Here is a 21,820-nt window from a genome sequence, read left to right as displayed (position 1 = left end):
ATGTGTGGTGAGGTATTTTATATTTTCAATACCCATGTAGTATGCCATGTATGGATATAATTTTGCTTACAAATTCACTGTTTTACAACTGTTACTCCAGGAAAAACAGTAAACCGTAAGCCAAAGAAGACGAATTAAGCTTTAACTTGAGCATGGAAATCGGACTTACGACAATAACTTTTCAAATCGACGGATCAGCACTCATCTCGAAAATAACTCAAGAAAATAATAAATAATTTTCCATTCAAAGAAATGCATTTTTGCTTAGTCTTTCAGACTCGCCAAGCGTATGTGCATATGTTACTTCTTATTGTTAAAAATATTTTCAAGTGTATGTCGAAGCCACACGTGTGACGTGATCAAAAACCCAAAAAATGCACTTTTCTTACAAAACTTTCTCCAGTTCCACGAGTCATGTGGGGTGTCATTAGAAAGGTAATTACATGTACTTCTGGGGCAAATAGGTTCTTATTGGGCTTAAAATTCATCTACACTGAGATATGTGCAGTTGAAGTTTTCAACCGAAAAAGGACTGAAAACTTACACTTTTCTTACAGAAATTTCTCCAGGTACACGAAACGTACATGGTCGTGTGGGGTGTCATTAGAAAGGTAATTACATATACTTTTAGGAGAAGTATAGCTTACGGCAGTTTGGTAGCATTTACGATGCAATTTAAGCACTTAAACATTTCAACTTCACATAATTCGTCATAGATGCTTCCAAACCCCAATAAGACTCCATTTTGAAAGTACATGCACTTACCTTTCTAGCACGTTGAAACGTTGGTTATACCGAAGCATTACCTCCGAACCACCTTTTTGCTCCTCAAGTTTCGCATGGAAAGCATATTAGGCTGTTGATAGTTACACATCGGCAACATACCAGCCTTAATTTCCATACGAGACCCAGCTTTTCTTTAGAACAAAAAAATCGCTCTCTCTCTCTCTCTCTCTCTCTCTCTCGCCTTAAGAGAGCTCACCCCTTGGCAAATTTTTAGCCTACATTTGTGCGCAAAAATATTCGTTTTTTGATGATTTCTCTGAATCAAAATAATTTTTTGAAAAAGTAAAGCCATTAAAGCACGCAAAAATGCCTTACTTCTAAAGAAAAATTTGGTCTGTGAGTCAAAACTTGACCTACTGGGAGAAAATATTGCAAAATGTGTAATTTACTCTTAAGTCCCTTTAGCAAATTACGGCAAATATCTTGACATATACTCCCTTTAAGAGGCACCGGCACTTAGCTAAAATTATAGCCTACATTTGCGTGTTTCGTATTTCATTTTTGTTAATATCTTTTCATCAGAATCCTTTTTGAAAAATGTACGACCGCGATTCCGACCACGAATCTGTTAGCTTTAAATAAAAATTAGCTTTGGTTGTAGTCGTTTGATCAGCTCTGAGAAAAGTGAGCAGTTTAATGAAATTTTCATAAACTGCTCATTGTTCTCAGAGCTGGTCAAATTGCTGCAGCCAAATGTATTTTCTGTTTAAAGCTAACACATTCGTGGTCGGAATTGCGGTCGTATATTTTTGAAAAAGGATTCTGATCGAAAGATATCATCAGAAGTAAACTAAAATCCTTTATTTAAAAATCGCCCTAATGTATGCTTTTCGGCAAAGTACCGGTGCCTCTTAAAACAGTGCTGGCACTTAAAACCAATGGACTCTTTGCAAATTTGTAGTACATTTAGGCGGAAAAATATTCGTTTCTTGATTAATTCTCTGAACCAAAAGGAAAATTTGGTTTGTGGGTGATGACTTATTCCACTTGGAGAAACCTTGCAGATTGTGTAAATTTGTGTAATCTGCACAGGTTTCCCCAAGTGCACCAATTTTTCCTTTAAAAGTAAAAGTACTACAAGAGGCAACCATAGAGCCAAGAGACATGATAGTTCAAATTGCGATGTGCAAATCTTCGTCAAATTCCAATTCAATTTAAAATTTCAAAAAAGTTACCTATAGTTGGTGCGGTTTTATTACCGAAAAATAAGTCACGCGTGCGAAAGAGATGCAAGATATGACTGAAAAGGTGGTAGAAAGAAATACACATAACCGTTACGCGTTGCATGCTTGATGAGTGATGCCTAAGATAAAAAGATATTCAATTCACACTACCGCCTAAAATTGGCCAAAATTTCCTCTTTCAATGGAATCGACATTCTTGACCTACATGCAAAATTCTTTATCTATCTCGACTAAACTGCCCTCCAAATATTTTTTTTCCATGCATTTTTCTTCGCTGACTGAATTCGTCAAGACCTTTCATTTTGAGCCGACATTTTTTTAGATATGAGTGAAAATCCTCGAAAATTTCCCTTTTTTTTACTATACCTCCGGCCCCATTCGAACAACTTAGCTTTGGTTATCTTCAGTGAAGGAAATGATTTTCATAGTCAGTTCAGTTCAGATCAGATATACTCGAGTTATACTCTTTGCGGTGGCTCAGACAGATTTTCTGTGGATTAAGTATTATCAGAATTGAAAGTGAAGCAAAAATTGATAACCAAACGATTTATTGTATTAACATTACACAGCCACACCATCCAATCATTTACATGTTAGCTAATAACTCGTCCAAATCATCATCCATCATGTCATCTGCTGGCTTGTTCGTATCTGAACATTCGTTCTTGTAGAACTCCTCCACTTCCTCATCAGTAACGGTGCTCATTTCCGTCTCTTTAGCCGATATCAAACCGAATTTCTCATTCACAAAAATGGTCTGCCACACATCCACTTTACCTCTTTCGAGCAAAATTTTCTTAAATTCCGTCACCCATTCGTTGTACCGGAATGCACCCATCACAATCGCCTGTTCGCGATACATCATAACGGCCCGACCAAATTTTTCCGTTTGCAGTTGCAACGTTTTGAACACCAAATTGTGGAGAACGTTTTGCATTTGATTGCTTACGGTGGCGAATTTTTCACCGCGAAGCAGTAGGTGCATGAAATCTTCGTCGGGTGTGATCGTACCAACTTCGATCAATGTGGATTGTGGTTCGTCGACTGCTGTCGGTTGAACATCGTCTGCACTGGCAGCGGCAGTCGCGTTGTGCTGCAACATTTGGAACAGTAACTTTTTGGTCGGCTTCACAATCGGTTCCAGGGGGAAGAGTTCCTTCACTTTGGCAACGTGTTCGCTGGAATTTTGTTTTATCTTCTCAGGTATGTCCAGTAGGTCCATTAGATCCTGATCTGGTAACGGAACGGGTTGAGTTGGATGCAATGCTCTGAAGGTAAAATCAATTTTTGAATTCTTGGCGATTTTTCGTTATTAGCCCAAGGAATTTACCTGTGAGCCAACGCTCTGTAAGTATACTGAATGGTCGGATTCAAAAGTTTTTTGTGCGCGAAAGCCTCATTACAGTCTCCGTCACCATCATACGCATCCATCAAATCCATTGAATCTATCAAACCTTCAACAGCGTCGTACTGCTCCTGACTTGGAGTATCCTTTGTCGTACGCAGTGGCGGAAATTCCATTTTTACTTGATCGTCTGCAAAGATTTGAATAATGAGGGTTCAAGACCATGATGTGTCGAATTGAACTCACCAGCAAAATGCACTTCCATCATCAGCAGGCTGGCATTTTTCTTGTACTGATTTTTCTCGGTGTCCGGATGCGGTACCAATACCATTATTTTCGCTTTCAATCCACTGCGATAGACGTAACGAGCCACCAACGCCAATTCCGACGATTTCATGACATTCACCAGTGCAACAAATAATTTCTCCGATGCAGCTGCGTCTTTCTGTGCCTTTACCAGCCAGACGCCCGTACCGCATAAATGCTGATCGTGTATGTTGTTGCGATTGGTGAAGCCGATGCAGCGAAAGTTTTTGGGCCCAGCATCGAATTTCAATCCCAGCGACTGATCGAAGGGTACCGGTGTGGTACCGTACATATGACTAAGAGGAAGAAACATCTTGGTTTAGAAGAGGCTAGTCAATGGCTCGAAAGAACTAGCAGACACACCCTCTGATCAATTCTTCCTTTTCAACCGGTTTCAATTCAATGTTTTGTACGAAATATTCGGTTTCCATTTTACACGGACCATCGACACTTTCAGTCTTCCACGATATCATGCTCGATACGTCCTTCGTCTAAATGGATAAACAAAACAACATTTCGAGAGTTCTATCTCCAAACTACCTCCTCGCTTCACTTACATAAACATAAACCGACGTTTTGATCTCCAACTTCGATCCGATCTGTAATTCACAGTTCCATGGCATTGACTTCTGATTCTGTTTCTCGTAATACACCAACTGGACCATTGCCTCTTCGAACGAACATAGAATTCCATCCGTCTATACGAGCAAAAGATGTATTGAGAATGTCATCCGGGCGTGTTGATTATCATGGCAGAACTTACTTGTTGAATCAGATCAAAGGCCAATTTTTCGCCAGCCTTCTGATGCTTGGACTTGTTACCTGTTTGGCTGAATATGACCATTTCGTCATTTTCGTCTAGTTTGTCTGGATTGGAATAATATTCCACGTTGCAGGTGCTGCGAAGCGATTAAGTTTTGCTTATTTAAAACGAATTTTCTCAAAAATTAATAGGAAAAATGAAAATCGTCTTCAAGGTGATGACAAGTCTTATCCATGTCTCTGATGTCCGCACTTTGAATCAATTAAATTTGTCAGTAAGAGCTTACATCACAACAATTTCCGTTTCTATTTTCCGGAGACCTTCCATCACAATATCAATGTTCTCTGTATTCACGATCGACGCGAACGGCGACATCAAAATGATCTTGGAGCTTTTGAATTTCTTGCCACTGGAAAATTAATCAACCAATCAGTCACCGTTTATACGAAAATACACTCACATATCCTACAGCATTTGTCCCTTCAGAAAGTCCATTGCAACGATCAGCGCACTCAGCCAATCACCTTCACTGTTGCTTGGTCCAACAATTTCTCGCTCAAGGATTTTTAGCATTTGCCAATTTGTCATTTCCAAATCGAATGCAACGCTGATGTGTTCATAGTCTCCGAGGGTGTCTTCGCTGTCATTGAGAACATTGTTCGTGTCATCAGTTCCGATGAGAATTAAGCCGATTTCATCTTTCGGCGTAGTGAAAATCTGCAAAGTCAAACACAATTTTCGGTGCTGGTTACCTGAAAGGACAATCCTATGACGGCCGGTCATATTTACCTTTCTTTGTAGAATTTTAGCCAGACACTCCTTGGCTTGCTCGAAAAAAGTTGGCTGTCCCGGTCGAACGGATTCTCCGGTTGGTTTTCCAACATCGAATAGAATGACAGTTGCTTCCTGGACGCAGAATGAACAAAATGTTATTTAGGCTAGATTTTGTTGGATAACAGCCCGACACATTCGTTGGCTAATATTCTAAGCACTGAATTACACTCAATTAACTACGAACCTTTGTTGTGGCCATTGCTTATTTTGTTACAAATTCAAAAATATGTTTTCCAGATGATATATACAATCAACAGCGCACGAACATTATTATTTCACAATAAAATGTAAACAAAATTCGAGAGAGCGCCAAAACCATTTGACGTTAGTTGCATCATAATAAGAGCTGCCGAAAAATGTTTAATTCACGCGCGAAAACTTAAAAAGAAACCGAAAAGCTAGAGCTGAGCATTTTAAATTCCTGTAACAATCAACCGTTTCATGTTTCAAATACTTGTTCTGTGCTTATAGGTCGAGTAAGTTCTGTATTACGGATTGATTTCAATGACTCAAAAAGTATATTTTCAACTACTTCGAAGCGTGAAACCTATTCATAGAACAAAATATCATTTTTACAGTGAAGACTGATACTTCAGCATCGTAAGGAATATATTTTAAATGGATTTTCGGAGTTAACTCAATGTTTTCAGTAAATTGAGACTTGAGTCACAGTGACAGTGGCTTGAGACTTTTCCAAAGAAGTTATAGGGTACGGGCACCAGTATTCGGCCACCCCCCAGCTATCGGCCACTTCAGACTTTACGAATTAATAAAACAATTAAATCAATTAATAAATTAATTAAAATTATTTTCTCCAGCAAATGTATCGCATTAAGATTATTTGTGTATAGTTATCGGTCCCAATAATTATTTTAAAGTTTCTTAATTGCTGTTGCAAAGTATTCATGCCACCAAACAGAACAAAAGTAATGCTGAAAACAAACGAGGCATTGAAAACGTGTTTTGGTCCTAGTTTTCATTGACAGATGCAGAAGTCGCAATTTGGAATAGAAAAAGTTCTAACTTCATTTGACAGTTTCGAAAATTTCGTCATGAAAAATAGGACCAAAACACGTTTTCAATGCCTCGTTTGTTTTGAGCATAAACGTTTTTATTAAGCAATCAAAGAATTGTAGTGCACTACTTGAGGAAGTATTTTTCGCATAAAATTTAGTTTTTCTGTGCGGCTATGTGTTTTAATCAATTAATTAATTTTGATCATTTTTCACTAATAAATCCGTTAAATCCACGTAATTTGTTTGTGGCCGAAAATAGGGTACATGTTTTCTCTACAAAAACTAGTTATCGGCCACATTTTATTTCACATTTAATTCACTTTGGATTCATTGTTTTTGCGGTTTTTACTCGATATTTAATTAGTTTTGAACCTCAAATAGCACTAAACATCAACGGATACTCGAAAAAAGTAAAATTCGCTGAATTATTAGCCATCCAAGGTGATGTAAAAATTGTAAACAAACTCACGATACATCCAACGTGTTATAATTCATTATGTAGTGTGTTTGTTCGTGTATGAAAAAACGGCTCATCATTTCATTGCAAAAACGTTTCGATAAACTAGTGAAATCGATTCTATTTGGTGATTTTCATCATTAATATTAGGTAATTAGTCACAAGAACTGTGAAAATAATAATTTTATCAATGAAAATTAATAACATTAGACGCTTGACAGATGTGGCCGATAACTAGATCCGAATAGCCGAACACTGAAAATTGTGGCCGATAACTAGAGAATTTGTGTTTTTCGACTTTGAGATTTAATTAAAAATATTAAATAATTTATTAAATATCCGCAATTATCATTAAAAAAATCTTAATTAAATGCTAAATCCAATTAAAATTCAAGAGACAGATATTTGTTATAAAAATATCTGTAATAAAATCAGTAAAGCCAACAACAATTTTTATTCGGCCGAACACTGGTGACGGTACCCTATAGACTGATAGAAACAAAGGTACCGACACCACAGCATATACACTGAACTTTAGTGATAAGAGCTACCGCTTAGGATTGCTTGTATGGGCGGGCTTTTATGCTTAAACTCATACAATGAAACAAATCATCTATCTTTACAGTAGAAACGCAGTGCATACCACCATGATTTCACCAGCCTCCAAATATTTTCAATGTTCATGCTATAAGCAGTGCTGTGATGAAATGGTTTTTACAGTGTTGAAATTTGTTTGGTACACTGTCAAGTTTCAGTACTCTATATAAAGTAGAACTTATGCTAGAGGTGCGTTGCTTCAATACCTTCATTTTGACACCTTTGGATTATATCAAGGCAGCTCTCTAGCAACCGCATACACATTGTTGACAAAATTAGGAGGCGAGAGCTGCCTTGATTTTATATGATGTGTGCCAGCTGCGCGGGATATTACACCTCCTTTCCAATTAGGCAATAATTTAACAACTCACGGCCTTATAAGTGACCACTTTAAATGTTGGCTCTAACGAGTAGGAGAAAACTAATATTTTTGTCAGACAGGTCTTTCCATTCTTAGATGTTCGATTTAATCCATAAAATTCCATACGAGCTTTTATTCATAATTTCCACGACCAGATGACGCACTATTTGGATGGACTTTATATTCCTTCACACTATGCGTGCAGCGATATGCCACGTTCTCAACTGGTTTTATAAGATTCTTTATGTGTACGTTCATCGACATTACTACGTTTGAATAGTTTGATGAACATAACATAGCTTCCATTAAGACGCTTCAAGTTTTTAAGAGTGAAATCAAACCGTGTAGAAATGTGGCATCATCCATTATGGATAAGAAACCATTCAAGGAACGTCATTATTTGTCAATTGCAACCTTATTCGTATCGAACACGTAACTTTTGCACATCTTGTGGTTTAAATTATTCCAAACAAACGACAGTTTTTGAGGACGCAATTGCTCTCAAACCGTTTTAGAGTATTCAAAAGTTTTCATCATTGTGAAGAGTGGAAAACTACAAACATCGCATCCATGACATTCTATATTAATGCCCGCAACTATTATTTATGGAGTACAAAAAGGTTTTACGATTTAAGGGTTTTGAGAAACAAAGTCAGTAAATGAGACTTACTAAAGTGATTTTCGGCATTTTTGACCTTCATAACGGGCACATATCGATGAATGAAATTGTCATGGCTGGTCAATACAAATTTTATTTTAAAAAAACGAACAACGAGACTAAACTCGCTTAACGTGCTTTAGTATGTGCCCGGCAGCATATTTTTCTTCATCGCTACATACAACACTACCATCTTATTATGGTCGGTAGCCGTGTCTGAAGAATATCAGATGAACAGCATCACATAAGCTATATATGGGTTTATCACGGCAGCACACCTGTCCGGTTTCACATTGAACACTATGATCCCTATCCTTTGGTGAACAACATGCACATTTGACGCATTCACACGTCTGATCGCCTTCTGAAATTGCATTAAAACAAATTGATTGCAGACTTTGAGTTCCGCTAAGGCACATTTTTTTTGGGTTACCTGCTACGGGAAAGTACTTAGAGCCCAGTACTGCCACTAGGAATAGTACGATGAACAAACTCTGGAGGATTTTCATCGTTTCAGTTGAGTTATATTCTCGGAATGTGGTTAACGATTGATCGAGGACAAAGTATTAGTCCACTTAAAAAGTCTCTGAATCAGATGTCCTATAGCAAAAAGAGAAAATCTTGGTCAAAGAAGCATCCAGCACGTGTTCCATCAAAAGTTTAGCACAATACTCAAAATCAACAAAATTATCAATCGATTTATCGTTCGTCAAATCAAATGAGAGGTGAATTTGTTTCCGAACATGTTAGGATCACATCAATAGGTTGCAGCTTCGTCCTTGAGATTTGAATTCAAAGAACTAAAAATATTGCGGCACATGATATTTACGACGCTTTCCCCGATGTTTTTTTTTTTTTTTGCTATAACAAGCTTTCACCTCTCAAAATGCGACAATAGTTCATTATAATCAACGTTCAAACTTACGAATTTGTAAAAAAATCAGAAATTTTTACAATTAATTGCACAACAATGACGACAAATTAATACTGTATTTGAAATCAACACAATTCACATGACATGCATGCACCGTCGGTTCTTGCTGTATACAAACTGATGTTCTATTTCAAAGTAACAAGAAACTTTACATCCAAAGCATGATACTACAATAGAAATACCGATCCTATTCAAATAGTACACGAGCCCACGAATACCTAACATCGCCATCATTGTACGGATAGAACAGAAAAGCATGTCATGTGGTCATCAGGCTCTTCTCGTTGAACATTTATATCTATACTCGTATGTAAATATGAGTCTATAATGCTTAAGATCGAATAGAACTAACTGGACCTCCATCACCGTCGTACTTACATTGGTAACACGCATTTTCTTATTGCAATTGACCGTGTACCTTTTTCAAAGTTATTTATTTATCAATTTGGCTGAATCTACATAACTAAAGAAATATTACACAGAAAATTGAAAATAATTTGATGGCTTATGACTAAGGGTGGTATAGTCGAAGATCTATGGAGGGATTCTTTTGAAAAACAGAATCTTGAAATCGGACGCATTTTCCATTGGACTTTTTTATATGTGCCTGAATTGGTATTGGTCCCTAGAACCTAAAACCACTTTCAAAAAAATTCTTCGAATCTTGTGTGGCTGGTGGGAGGTGATCGAAAACTGAAAACATGCACTTTTCTTACAAAAATTTCTCCAGTTACACGAGCCGTACAGGGTCGTGCGGGGTGTCATTAGAAAGGTAATTGCATGTGCTAATGGGAAAAATAGGGTCTTGTTGGGTTTAAAATTCATCCACACTGAGATATGTGCAGTTGAAGTTTTCAGCCGAAAAAAGACTGACAACTTGCACTTTTCTTACAGAAATTTCTCGAGGTACACGAAACGTACATGGTCGTGTGGGGTGTCATTTGAAAGGTAATTGCATGTACTTTTAGGAAAAATAGAGCTTACAGAAGTTTGGTAGCATCTTCGATGAGTTATGTGAAGTTGAAATGTTTAAGTGCTTATATTGCATCGAAGATGCTACCAAACTTCTGTAAGCTCTATTTTTCCTAAAAGTACATGCAATTACCTTTCAAATGACACCCCACACGACCCTGTACGGCTCGTGTAACTGGAGAAATTTTTGTAAGAAAAGTGCATGTTTTCAGTTTTCGATCACCTCCCACTAGCCACACAAGATTCGAAGAATTTTTTTGAAAGTGGTTTTAGGTTCTAGGGACCAATACCAATTCAGGCACATATAAAAAAGTCCAATGGAAAATGCTTCCGATTTCAAGATTCTGTTTTTCAAAAGAATCCCTCATGACATTCGTAATGATAATTTCAGTCGGCCAATTGTCCCACAGGCACATCACTAATGAAATGGGGTATTAAAGTGCTATCGCTTAGGAAACTAATGGTAGAGATCTCTCCAATCTCGGTTTGGCCATACTGAGCGATCGGGCAAAACACCATGAACGCATAAATTCTCATATTTGCACTTCTTTTAAAGGCTCGCCTTTGTTGAATGTTGAGTAGCCAGTTCGGCACTGGAGATGTGAGATTTCCGAGCACCTAGATTGGCACATCTCATATCTCACTTATTCGTTTCCTAAAGGTTCACAATTTCTAAACGTGAAAATTAATAAGGGAAGAGCGATAATAATCTAGGGCTAGCAGTTTAAAAATTGACTTGCCGATAAAAAAAGCTCTAAAACAATGGTAATTGGAAAAGGTTCAAATGATGAAAAGAGTATCCCAACCCGTTTTGCACGTTTTGTGTACCTCACCTCAATAAATTTCGGTTGAAAACTTCGACTGCACATATTTCAATGTCGATGAATTTTAAAACCAATAAGCCCCTATTCGGATTACCTTTCTAATGACACCCCACACGACCCTTTACGGCTCGTGTAACTGGAGAAATTTTTGTAAGAAAATAGCAATTTTTCTATTTTTGCTCACCTTTCACCAGCCACACAAACTTCGAAGAATTTTTTTGAAAGTGGTTTTGGCTTCTAGGGTCGAAGTCCTTTCTAGGTACATATAAAAAATTCCACTAGTAAATGTGTCCGATTTCGGTAGGCTGTTTTTCAAAAGAATCCCTCTGTAAGTTTCTACCTAGCTAAAGACTAAACTATAGTACCCTTTAAATTGCTGTTGTTTGTTGTTCTTGCTGTTGTCTTTTTGTATTACGCATAGTTTCGGCGAGTTGAGAAACGGCGAATCTTAGAAGAAACGGTGAGTTTATCACTGTTTCTTCTAAAATTCGCCGTTTCTTCTAATCCTTTTTTTTTCTGCATTTTTGTAATTTCTTTTGTTATACGTGGTTCGCGGTACACCGTGCAATTGAATCAAACTTAAAGGGGCTGATCCAATTAAAACTCTTTTTTTATTTTAAATTGCACTAAAAAAATTTATTTTACCAACCGGTTTCACAAGCTACGCTAGCATCATCAGAGGCTGATAATAATTGATTAGTTTGTTATTATAATGAAACACTTCAGTATTCCAGTCAGAAGATTTATCAAACCGAATACTGGCCCGGTCAGAATTAAAAATCATCGACTCCGAGTTCGTCTCATCGATTGAAGCCTATCCCGACGAACTTATCCCACCAGATGCTGTGTCGAAACGTAGCCAAAGTCATTGGGATAACTTACGATCAAAGACAACATTTAACGATCTATTATCATCAAGTGGACCAACAGACCGTGCAAGACTGCTTTCGTCATCATCTCAAACATCTTCTAAGTGGCTACAAGCAGTCCCGTCACACCAGTTAGGTCTACTGCTGGATAACGATTCGGCCAGAGTTGCCGTAGCCTTACGCTTGGGAAACAACGTTAGCGAGCCTCACCGGTGTATTTGTGGAGAAATGGCGGATCCCAAGGGATATCATGCGATGTCCTGCAATAAAACCATTGGGAAATACAATTGTCACGCAGAAGTCAACAAAAAATTTTCGATGGCATTCAGCTCAGTTGGGGTCCCGAATAGACTTGAACCATATGGACTATCGGTATCGCGTCGTGACGGGAAGCGTCCGGACGGAATAACTAGTTATCCGTGGAGCAGAGGGAGACTTCTGATTTGGGACGCGACGGTAGTGAACACAATGGCCGCTAAATACTTACGGTCAACTTCTTTAAGCAGTGGAGCAGCAGCCGATGAAGCGGAACGACATAAATACAATTTGTACATCGACTTGAAAGATCGTTTCATCTTCACTCCGCTCGCTTTCGAAACATTCGGCGCAATTGGACCAGAAACATTAATTTTTTTGAAGAAGCTTCGTAAACGTATGAAAGAGCAGACTGGAGAGAAGCGCTCTCTAGATTATTTGCTACAACGAATTTCGATAGCTATACAACGGCGTAACTCAGTCAGTCTCCGAGATACATTTAACGATGGACATGGCTTTAATGTTTTCAATTAAAATGCTTATGTGATATTAATGCTATGTAAACGATGCAATATTTTCAATTTAAAAAAAAATGAAACACTTGCCCTCGCCTCCTCAGAGAGATGAAAGAAGCTACTTTCGCTCTCTGATATTTCATCGGATGTAAGTGAAATTTAACTAGAAATTTGCTCCAGCTGGAAAACTGCTTATAAGTTTTTATAACTGTATACAACATTTTTGATTGGTCGAGTGGACCAGCTGAAAAACAGATGAAAAAAATTCCTATCCAAATTTCACAGACGTTCACTGTAAATAAACTTATAGCAATCTTTTCATGTTAATCAGATAGATGAAAAATGAAGAACCTAAATCATTGCTCGTGATAGCAATCTTTAGTAAATTTCTAAAACTCATATCAGAATTAGAGATGAGCGGGCCGACGTTTTTTCAATACCCGACCCGATCCAATTTTTTGAACCCGAGCCCGACCCGACCCGAGACTTTTCTCTTCGCGGCCCCGACCCAACCCGACCCGAAAAAATCATCGGCCCGACGTGACCCGACTTTTTTTTACTATAAGAAATTTAATGAAAAATCATTTTCTACGCATAAAAGCTTTGCAATAATCTTATACGCGAAGTAAAATAATAAAATAAGTTAGTGTTTCATGCTTTATAGGCTTTTATTGGCTTACTTTAAATTTGTATTTCTAAGTCGGGCCGGCCCGAATTTTTGTTTTCAAAGCCCGACCCGACCCGGCCCGAATGAATTTTCAAAACCCGGACCCGAACCCGATCGGGCCGGGTCGGGTCGGGCCGATGTACATCTCTAATCAGAATGGTATTTTATGGAGAGTATCAAAGTTTTGTGAGAAGGGAAACACCCAACACCTAACACAACACTACCTAACTCATCTTGTTAATTAAACACTTACCAATATAGTAGATTGCGTCAATTTTAGTCAAAACAAAAGACCTAAAAAAATACGAAAGGTTTATTTCCCTATCACCCTTCAGGGCGACGATTCTCGTTTTTTCGTTTAAAGAGAAAACGTTTTGTTAACGTTTCATGAGTTTTGGATACTTTAGTCAATTCACTTATGAAATTCACTTATGAAATTAGTCAATTATCAGCCTCTGATGATGCTAGCGTAGCTAGTGAAACCGGTTGATTAGTCAATTATCAGCTTCTGATGATGCTCGCGTAGCTAGTGAAACCGGTTGGGTAAAATAAAATATTGTAGTGCAATTTAAAATAAAAAAAGAGTTTTAATTGGTTCAACCCGTTGCCCGTTTAAGTTCTTTTGTACTTTCCGATCTTTTGCGACTTTACATGATATTTTGGTTACCCTCTCGCTACATGTCGTGTTACACTTACCATGATACCTTCATACAATACAATAAAGTACAGAATCAAATCAGGTTTGTAGTTCTTCTAACCAGCATTGCTGCTAATGTTCAATCGAGAGTTCTATCCATTAAAATGTCCAACTGATGTTACCAAAAAACTGACAAGACGTTTCTTTTGGTACTGCTTATAAAATTCTTTATTTAAACTTCAAAGTATTCAATAAATTCAAAAAAACAAAAGAAAAATTTATCGTGCAACGATACAGTGGTAAAAAAAGCAAAAAAGTAAAGATTAATATGAATAGTATGTGAAGAAACGAGAGGCCTTACTTTTAATGTAACTGAAAGTCTTTTTGAAATGACTTCGGTTCCGTTTGTGAATGTTTATAGGTCTTTCGACATAATCAAACGAATGGGACTGCGCATTAGCCGCAGTTTGAAAACAATTTTGAAAAGATTCTCCAGTCAATTTCAAATTCATCAACTGATCTTTTAGTGCGTCAACGTTGTCGACCGTAATATCGGCATTTACGTTCTTTACCATTGCGTCGTCCAATAAACGCTTCTTTTCTAAATATTCGTTCAAGAGTCGTTCTAGGTCATCTTTCTTTTTCGCCAAATCCGGTGATATAGACGCTTCAGCAGACGCCAGACGTAATTCGTGTCGGACATGTGACTCGAAAGCATCATTATAGGGAATGATAGCGTGCTGTTGTAGTAATGAACCGAACTGTGAACTTACTTCCAAGATTTCATTCTGTTCCAATCGGTACTGTTCAATGGTTTGTTCAAGGGTTAAAATCATTTGCTCTTTAACGAGTTTGGCTGCTACATTTTCCTTAATCATCTTTTCAACCGATACATTCGGTACAGTTACCATGCTCTCTTCAAAATTATATGTGATGTGCATGTGACTCTGCCATGGACAACCACATCTATTGCATCTGATGCCATTCATTGCAGAACATCTTTGGAGTTCCGGTGCACCAACAGTCTCAACGTTAACACCTTTCAGATAACAATGATCATGACAAACGGTTCTGTAAATGATCATGTTCTGACTTGTACCTGGAATCAATCTTACTTCTACACAGTGGGAATTGGTGCACACCGTTTTCGGATAATCGATCTGGACCGTGGTTATTTGAATCTGTTGAACGAGACGATTCTTTTCAAGCTTCAATTTTTCGTCGTCCAAGGTCTCGGTGAATTTCTTCTGGTTCTCTGCAACTCTGATGTTCGCTGCAATATTATCCGAAATTTTCGCCATCGGTCGAGCCAATGTTAAAATTGTATTGCGAGCATCGTTTATCGACATTGTGTCATTGACCTTGTGCGGTTTCCGACATTTGATGAAGTTGAGCATGCGTTGCGTCTCGACAGCAGATTTGTCCCAGCTCAATGAAAAATTCTGGAAATCTTCTGGCGTGAAATCGATGTTGTTTCGTCTTGCACACAGGAATCGGAACGCTTCGTTATCCAAACAAAACATTGTCTCACTGGCCAAAACTATTTCACACGCCTTTCCTCTGGATTTTTTGCTCAGATTTGCGTTGATTTCGGCTAACAACTCCTTCAACGCGGGGTACGTGTCACCAGGCTTGTAAAATGTCGATCGTGTGTTTGTGAAGCAAAACAGGAGATTGTGAACAGAACTTTTGTGTAGGTGGGCCAAAATTTCCTTGACACAAAATTTGAAGAATGTTGTCAGTCTGGCATTGTTCGGCTTCAACAACAAGCATATTCCATGTATTTCCTCCAATCCACTAACAAACCGCAAAATGTTGTCGACGTTTATCTTGTCTTGCTCCACTCCTCTCGGATCGCCTATTCCTGGCGTATCAATAATTCGTATTCGTTCGTTGCCAATGGTGACAAGGTGACTTGTTGGATACTGTGTGCACGCCTGACCTGCTCGCGTTTCCTCATTTTTGGACGAACCAATTGACACCACTCTTTCTTTGCAGTTCTCATCCAGAAGCACAAATTTTGTTGGTACGAGACAGAGTATCTCGTTTACATCGGTCGCTTCTTTTAAAGTCGGAAACGTTAAATAGTTGGCTATAGCATTGATCCATGTGGATTTACCAACACCAGTTTCGCCCAGTACGAGGATGTTTACTTCCGGTACTATTTCGATTTCATTCAATTTTGACTTCAAAATGTGTGTATCGAATGCAATGAAATTGTTTCCGTGATTCACATCCCTGCACCGGAACTCACATGTATTCAAGAACTCTTTACCACAGTCACAATAGAACATTTCGTCGAAACCATACTCCACGGTTGATTTACATTTTTCACACATCCATTGCTGCTTCTCATTACTGCATTCACCGTGTAATGAACCTGGACATACGAGATAGATTAGAGCTCGTTTTCTAGGCTTGTTTGCTACTGGCTGCATTTTGCAAATTGATCTGATCAAATTGAACTCTCGATCGACCTTGAAAGTCTTGTACACGTCGACATCCTTGTAACCATTTTGAATAAAGTGACAAATTCTTATACCCTCAGGAACACCCTCTTTTACAGCTAGATCAGGTTGCATACCCAAATCGGCTACGAAGCAAGCAACTTTTCCTTTCAAGATTTCATTGAACAGACCCATGTTTTCCGATGTAATTTCATCGTCCTGTTTGTAAACGTAAAACAGGACATAAAACTCGTCGTTTGGCTTTATTTTACGACGCGCCTCTTCGAAGCTTGAACTACCTCCAATGTAGAATGCACCCAGATTTGTCACATGATTCATGAAATGAATGCGTTCAACAAAGGGCTGTATTTCACTGAAGAATTGATCTAAAACGGTCGACGATTCGTGAAACGTTTCCTCAATGAATTGAAATTCAAATGTAGTGCAAATTCCTTTTCGAACTTTCACCAAGGAATCTGCAATGTTTTTCATCGTTTTGTCGATTATTGCTTTCTTCATTTTGACGATTTTTCTGATTTTATTCGGAACATAAGATTCATTGCTATCCGTCAATGTTTCGATGACTTGAAGCTTAGTGGTGGCATCAAATATTTTAGTTACAACATCTCCCAAAGCGCAAATGACTTTTGATTCAATTGGCTGCACAGCAAAATTAGTAAAATCAAAATAGGCAACTTTACCAAGAGACGCCAATGGAAACAGTACAAAGCTGAGACATTTTTGTTGTCCATTCTGTTCGTTTTCGAAGCGTTTTGGAATATTCTTGATGAATGAGACGACGCAATCAATAGTTTCTGGAACCACATCACCAGCATTGACTAAGTCGGACTCGAAGTGAAGAGTGTACTTGGATTCAGTGGTAGTATTGACTGCACCAGTTGAAATAATAGGGATAATGCTCTGGAGATATTCCTGCAAGCAAATGTACGAAAATACAGTGAGATAAACTAATATGTGCTTTTGACTAGGCGATAGTAGATCATTAAGACTTGAAAACAGTGACAGTTTCAAAACGAATACTTATATTACAGAAACGTGTTACTGAATACCAGACGCGCCGACTTCCACTTCCTGGGACATTGATGACCTGACATGAATTTAATCTGACCTGATTTTTATTTGATCTGACCTAAACTGTTTCAGGTTCAACCTGAAACGACCTGATTAATTTTAATGTGTCTTTTGCGTTTCTCGCTGCAATGGACTTTTAAAACTATGTTTTTCGTCTCGTTTTATCAGATGGCTCATTTGGACAACGAATTTGTTGTAGAAATTATTAATCGAACAGATCAGGTTTCAGGTTGATCGGCCTTTTTCCGAGCCTTACAGTCCACGACATCTCATTTGTCTCACATCTTATGATTTCCACGTTTCCAATGAATTCCACACATCAGTCAAAAACACTCAAAATAGTAAAAGTGACGCAAGTCCCTGTGCATACTTCCAAAACAACTGATATCGCTGGATGTGACGCATTCTGCGCTTGTACGCAAAAACGGTAACAGGAAAAATTTGACCAAAGAAATTCTAGAAACAAAATTTTACCAAAAAAATTGGCAGATGATTCGGACGTATTAGGACGCATTCTTGCCTATTTTAAAAAAATTCTTAAAAGTACTTTCCTCAACATATGCCACTTGTGACGCAAAATTTTTTTGTAAAAGGAATCATTAGGTGACTTCGTTTTGTTTTGTAGAAGGGATCAGTAGTTATACCTCGGTCATTTTGTAAAAGGAATCACTAGTTGACTTCGTTTTGTTTTGTGAGCGCGTGCGAATAGTCTATTAAACACTAATCGCACGCGCGTGCCATTAGTCACTTCGTAGACAAAATAAGGATTTTTGCATCGCATTTTCGCAAGTAAAAGTAATTGTTTGGAGATTGTCATTTTGACACAAGGGAAACCTCTCTCTCGACAAAATAAAAATCTCCAAACAAGGACGTAATTTACTATTGCACGAAAAATGTGAAACTGCATGTTAGAAAAATGAAAAGTAAAATTACGGTTGCAGTACACAATTTTGCCCCCAACGATTTAAAGAGAGATCGGCGCGTCTGCTGATTACAAAAGGGATATCTAGATGACTTACCTTTAGCCCCTCAGCATTATGACCTTCGTCCTCTGAACCAATTATAGACAAAACATTAAACGAACCCCAATCGATCCCCACGACAACATGTGTTGCATTGCTTTCGACAACATTTTTCGCATTTATCAAGCGTTTAATATGCGACTGCTCCATATCCAAACGGTCCGTCTGTAAAATGAGAGAATGAAAAAAGTTGGGGATTTAACATGTATATTAACATTCGGTGGCCTTACCTTTGTTTTGTAGGTGAATGAAAGTGAAGCAACTAGGCTGGTTCCGGTGACACTTTCTTTCAAAGAGGAGAATGGAACTAATCCACATAAGACGCTCACCTGTAAAATAAAAATTCTAATTTGAGTAAAAGTAACATTTTGACGAATCTTTGGTCGATTAGTGGATGAACAAATGACTTGAAAAATAAATTTCAACTGAATGTAACATCAGAATATCGCGTGAACGCGACTCGGACTCGGACTTGACGATGTCACTTTATAGTGAATCACGTATTTTAATCAACGAATTCATGTATTCATGTATTCCATTGCTTTAGCAATCAACATCGAAATTTTCATAGTCAAGATTGGACATTTGAACTTACCGCTAGCTCAGGCTCCACGTCATATTTCATGAAGTTGTTAAATACATTCTCGTCATTATAAATGGATTGCGTAAGCATAACAGCATGTCCAGTGGTTTTAACCTCCATCTCGCTATTGAATAACTCTCCAAAAATTGACTTTTCACAAAATGAATCTGTTGTTGCATCGTACAGATCGCCTATTGCTGCCGAGCGACCTAGCGATTTCCGTGTAATTGTTTTACCAGCCATTTTCGACCTAACGAAATTATATTAATTGATTTATTGAGGATTTTATGTTAAATAGAATTTGAATTTCTTTTGAAAAATAATCGAGTTGAAACGACCAAAAGTTTTATTACTAACTCAGAAGTGTTCGCGCGATCGAAAAAGATTTTTGCGCTTGAAGACTGAAATTCGACACGCAAACTACGATCGATTCAATATTTCCATACTTCTCGGTCGATTTGAACGCACTCATTATTTTCGTCAAAATAATCAAGGTCCTGAAAGAACAGGTCGAACAAGTTAAGACCAGAGAGATGCTAATATGACGGCTGGGACGCCCAAGGGCCAAAAGTGACAGAAAAACTTTTGATTTTTAGAAATTTATTTGGAGGATTCCTCGACCCCCTTAGCACTTTCCGGCGTGCCTAAAGTGCCTGCAGAGCATTATCCCCTACGTGTTATAGACACACAAAATTTGACATTTTCATATATTCTCATAGAAGATGGATTCTCAAATTTGACAATTTTATCGTAGGTGAATTCTGTTTTGTATGTCCCAGTATCTAATAAAATGGCGGTCTGCGTGGCCTCCCCAACAGTCTTGGTCATTTTGGCAAAAATTATATTTTCGTCCATTTAAAGTCTGAATTCACAGTTCTTGACATTTCATACAATAAAGCGCATTTTTGAAATGACAACTGTCAAAACAGAATGAAAACGGATAACTGTGAAGCCACCTTAACACATTCAAAATAATTGCGGCTTGTCAACTTTCGGCACCCTGGACTTTACTTAAATAGTCGTGGAATGCCTCCAAATAAATTTCTAAAAATCTAAAATTCAGTTTTGGATTTTTAGAAATTTATTTGGGCTCGATTACGTTATAGATCATTTTCAAGTTACGGTACTTTCATCAAACGTAGTCTCACATTTAGTTTCGCTGCATTTTATTTAACACAAGCTTTTGTGTCAAAAAAAGAGGTGCGGCCATATGAGTAACTAAATTTAAAATCCCCTGTAAAAAAGAAGAACGAACAATAGGCGGTGGTTCAAAATCTCTCGTTCAAATGACAATATTTTTAACGTGGATGGCAGTTCTTAATATGGATGGCATTTCAAACAGCCTTGAAGATGATCTATAGGCAGAGAAATGATAAGTTGGTACCCTATGGCGAGATAGATTAATGACAGTTGCCTCCTATGAAAGAGAATTGCATACAAAATTGATTCCATTCTCTCACATAGAAACCAAATGTCCTTCATATATTTCTTCTATCTTACCAACTTATCATTTCTCTGTCTATAGGCATTTCACGTTTGAGACGGTGTAACGCTATTTTTTGTACGATATGGCACACGGTTTAAATCTTTTTCATGCCTTGCACGGTGAACTTGAAAAAGTTTTTATTCGACCTCTCGTGGACATAACATGTTTTTAGTGGTTTTTGTAGAGGGCGGCACCACGAGTAAGAATAACATAACAAGAAACTATTTCGATGGGAAAATTTTTAATTAGATCGATTTTTCGCTTTTTTGAGACCTACGGGAAGCTTCGAAGACAGTTTGGACCCTACTGGTGACATGTTTGATCACAAAAAAATAGTTGCTGCTTAGACTGAGGTCTGAGCTTTACAACGATACTAATCATGATATTCATGACTACCAACAAACATCTTTTATGAAGCAAAGTCATTCTACTAGGTCGCTGTGAATTTTAACGGCTGTATCAACGGCTGTTAATTTAGATAATTTAAGGGGTTAAGGGGACCTCAGGCTAAACAGCAACTATATTTTTGTGATCAAACAAGCTACCAGTGGGGTCTAAACAGTCTTCGAAGCTTCCCGCAGGTACCAAAAAAAACGAAAAATCGATCTAATTAAAAATTGTCCAATCGAAATATTTTCTTGTTATGTTATTCTTACTCGTGGTGCCGCCCTCTACAAAAACTACTAAAAACATGTCATGTCCACGAGAGGTCGAATAAAAAAATTTTGAAGCTCACCGTGCTTGGGCATAAGTTACGGAAATTTTCTTATAATTTAGGCCCTCAGCATGAAAAGTTGTATACGCATCTGTTGTGGACGGTTTGTTTTAGGCACTTTCGCTTGTCGCGCTTACTTCGTTCGGGCCAAAGAGTAAATACCTAGGGAGGAAACTTCGAACCGAATTACGTAAAATATGTGGTCCCAACATGCAATACGAAATGTTTATTAGTTTGTGTGTTTGCCCTCTTAATTATTTGCCGCTCTCCAAACTATCCAGAATGAAATCCACCGAATTAATTAAGTGGGCAAATTGCACTATCAAAAGCGTCACGCATACATGTATTGGTGTAAAATTCTACGAAATATGTATGTTATACAGACTGATGTTGGGACCACATTTCGTCGTACAAATTTCCTCTCTAGGTATAATTACTCTTAGGTTTCGTGAAATTACCTAAAATGTACCGTCCACCAATTAACTATTTCTTACC

General features: G+C 37.9%; 2 protein-coding genes and 1 long non-coding RNA gene across 5 annotated transcripts; all 3 read right to left on the bottom strand.

The window, feature by feature from the left end:
• Positions 1–2,490: 2,490 nt before the first annotated feature.
• On the bottom strand, positions 2,491–5,580 carry LOC119066446 (X-ray repair cross-complementing protein 5). 2 transcript variants are annotated; one of them, XM_037168944.1, is made up of 10 exons: positions 5,403–5,580; positions 5,174–5,290; positions 4,854–5,101; positions 4,671–4,793; positions 4,385–4,520; positions 4,179–4,319; positions 3,985–4,112; positions 3,562–3,917; positions 3,301–3,505; positions 2,491–3,238 (listed from the first exon to the last, which is right to left on the bottom strand). In XM_037168944.1, the coding sequence occupies exons 1-10, from the start codon at positions 5,415–5,417 to the stop codon at positions 2,557–2,559; spliced, it is 2,151 nt and encodes a 716-aa protein (XP_037024839.1). In that variant the 5' UTR covers positions 5,418–5,580; the 3' UTR covers positions 2,491–2,556. The 2 variants fall into 2 exon arrangements, with proteins under 2 accessions (XP_037024839.1, XP_037024840.1); XM_037168945.1 differs by having other exon boundaries at positions 4,179–4,315; positions 4,381–4,520; positions 5,403–5,546.
• Positions 5,581–8,385: 2,805 nt separating this feature from the next.
• Positions 8,386–9,381, bottom strand: LOC119086015. 2 transcript variants are annotated; one of them, XR_005089380.1, is made up of 3 exons: positions 9,233–9,381; positions 8,741–8,907; positions 8,386–8,671 (listed from the first exon to the last, which is right to left on the bottom strand). It is a non-coding gene; the product is annotated as an uncharacterized LOC119086015 (long non-coding RNA). The 2 variants fall into 2 exon arrangements; XR_005089381.1 differs by lacking the exon at positions 9,233–9,381 and adding an exon at positions 8,980–8,995.
• A 4,784-nt stretch (positions 9,382–14,165) lies between these two features.
• On the bottom strand, positions 14,166–19,552 carry LOC119066418. Its single transcript, XM_037168891.1, has 5 exons — positions 19,482–19,552; positions 19,137–19,374; positions 18,772–18,870; positions 18,539–18,706; positions 14,166–17,360 (listed from the first exon to the last, which is right to left on the bottom strand). The coding sequence occupies exons 2-5, from the start codon at positions 19,365–19,367 to the stop codon at positions 14,304–14,306; spliced, it is 3,555 nt and encodes a 1,184-aa protein (XP_037024786.1). The 5' UTR covers positions 19,368–19,374; positions 19,482–19,552; the 3' UTR covers positions 14,166–14,303.
• Between the last annotated feature and the right edge of the window lie 2,268 nt (positions 19,553–21,820).

The sequence above is a fragment of the Bradysia coprophila genome, chromosome IV (genome assembly GCF_014529535.1).
Source record: "Bradysia coprophila strain Holo2 chromosome IV, BU_Bcop_v1, whole genome shotgun sequence".
Taxonomy (NCBI): domain Eukaryota; kingdom Metazoa; phylum Arthropoda; class Insecta; order Diptera; family Sciaridae; genus Bradysia; species Bradysia coprophila.
Note: the sequence above shows the minus strand (reverse complement) of the source record. Positions and strands in the feature narration are given on the sequence as shown.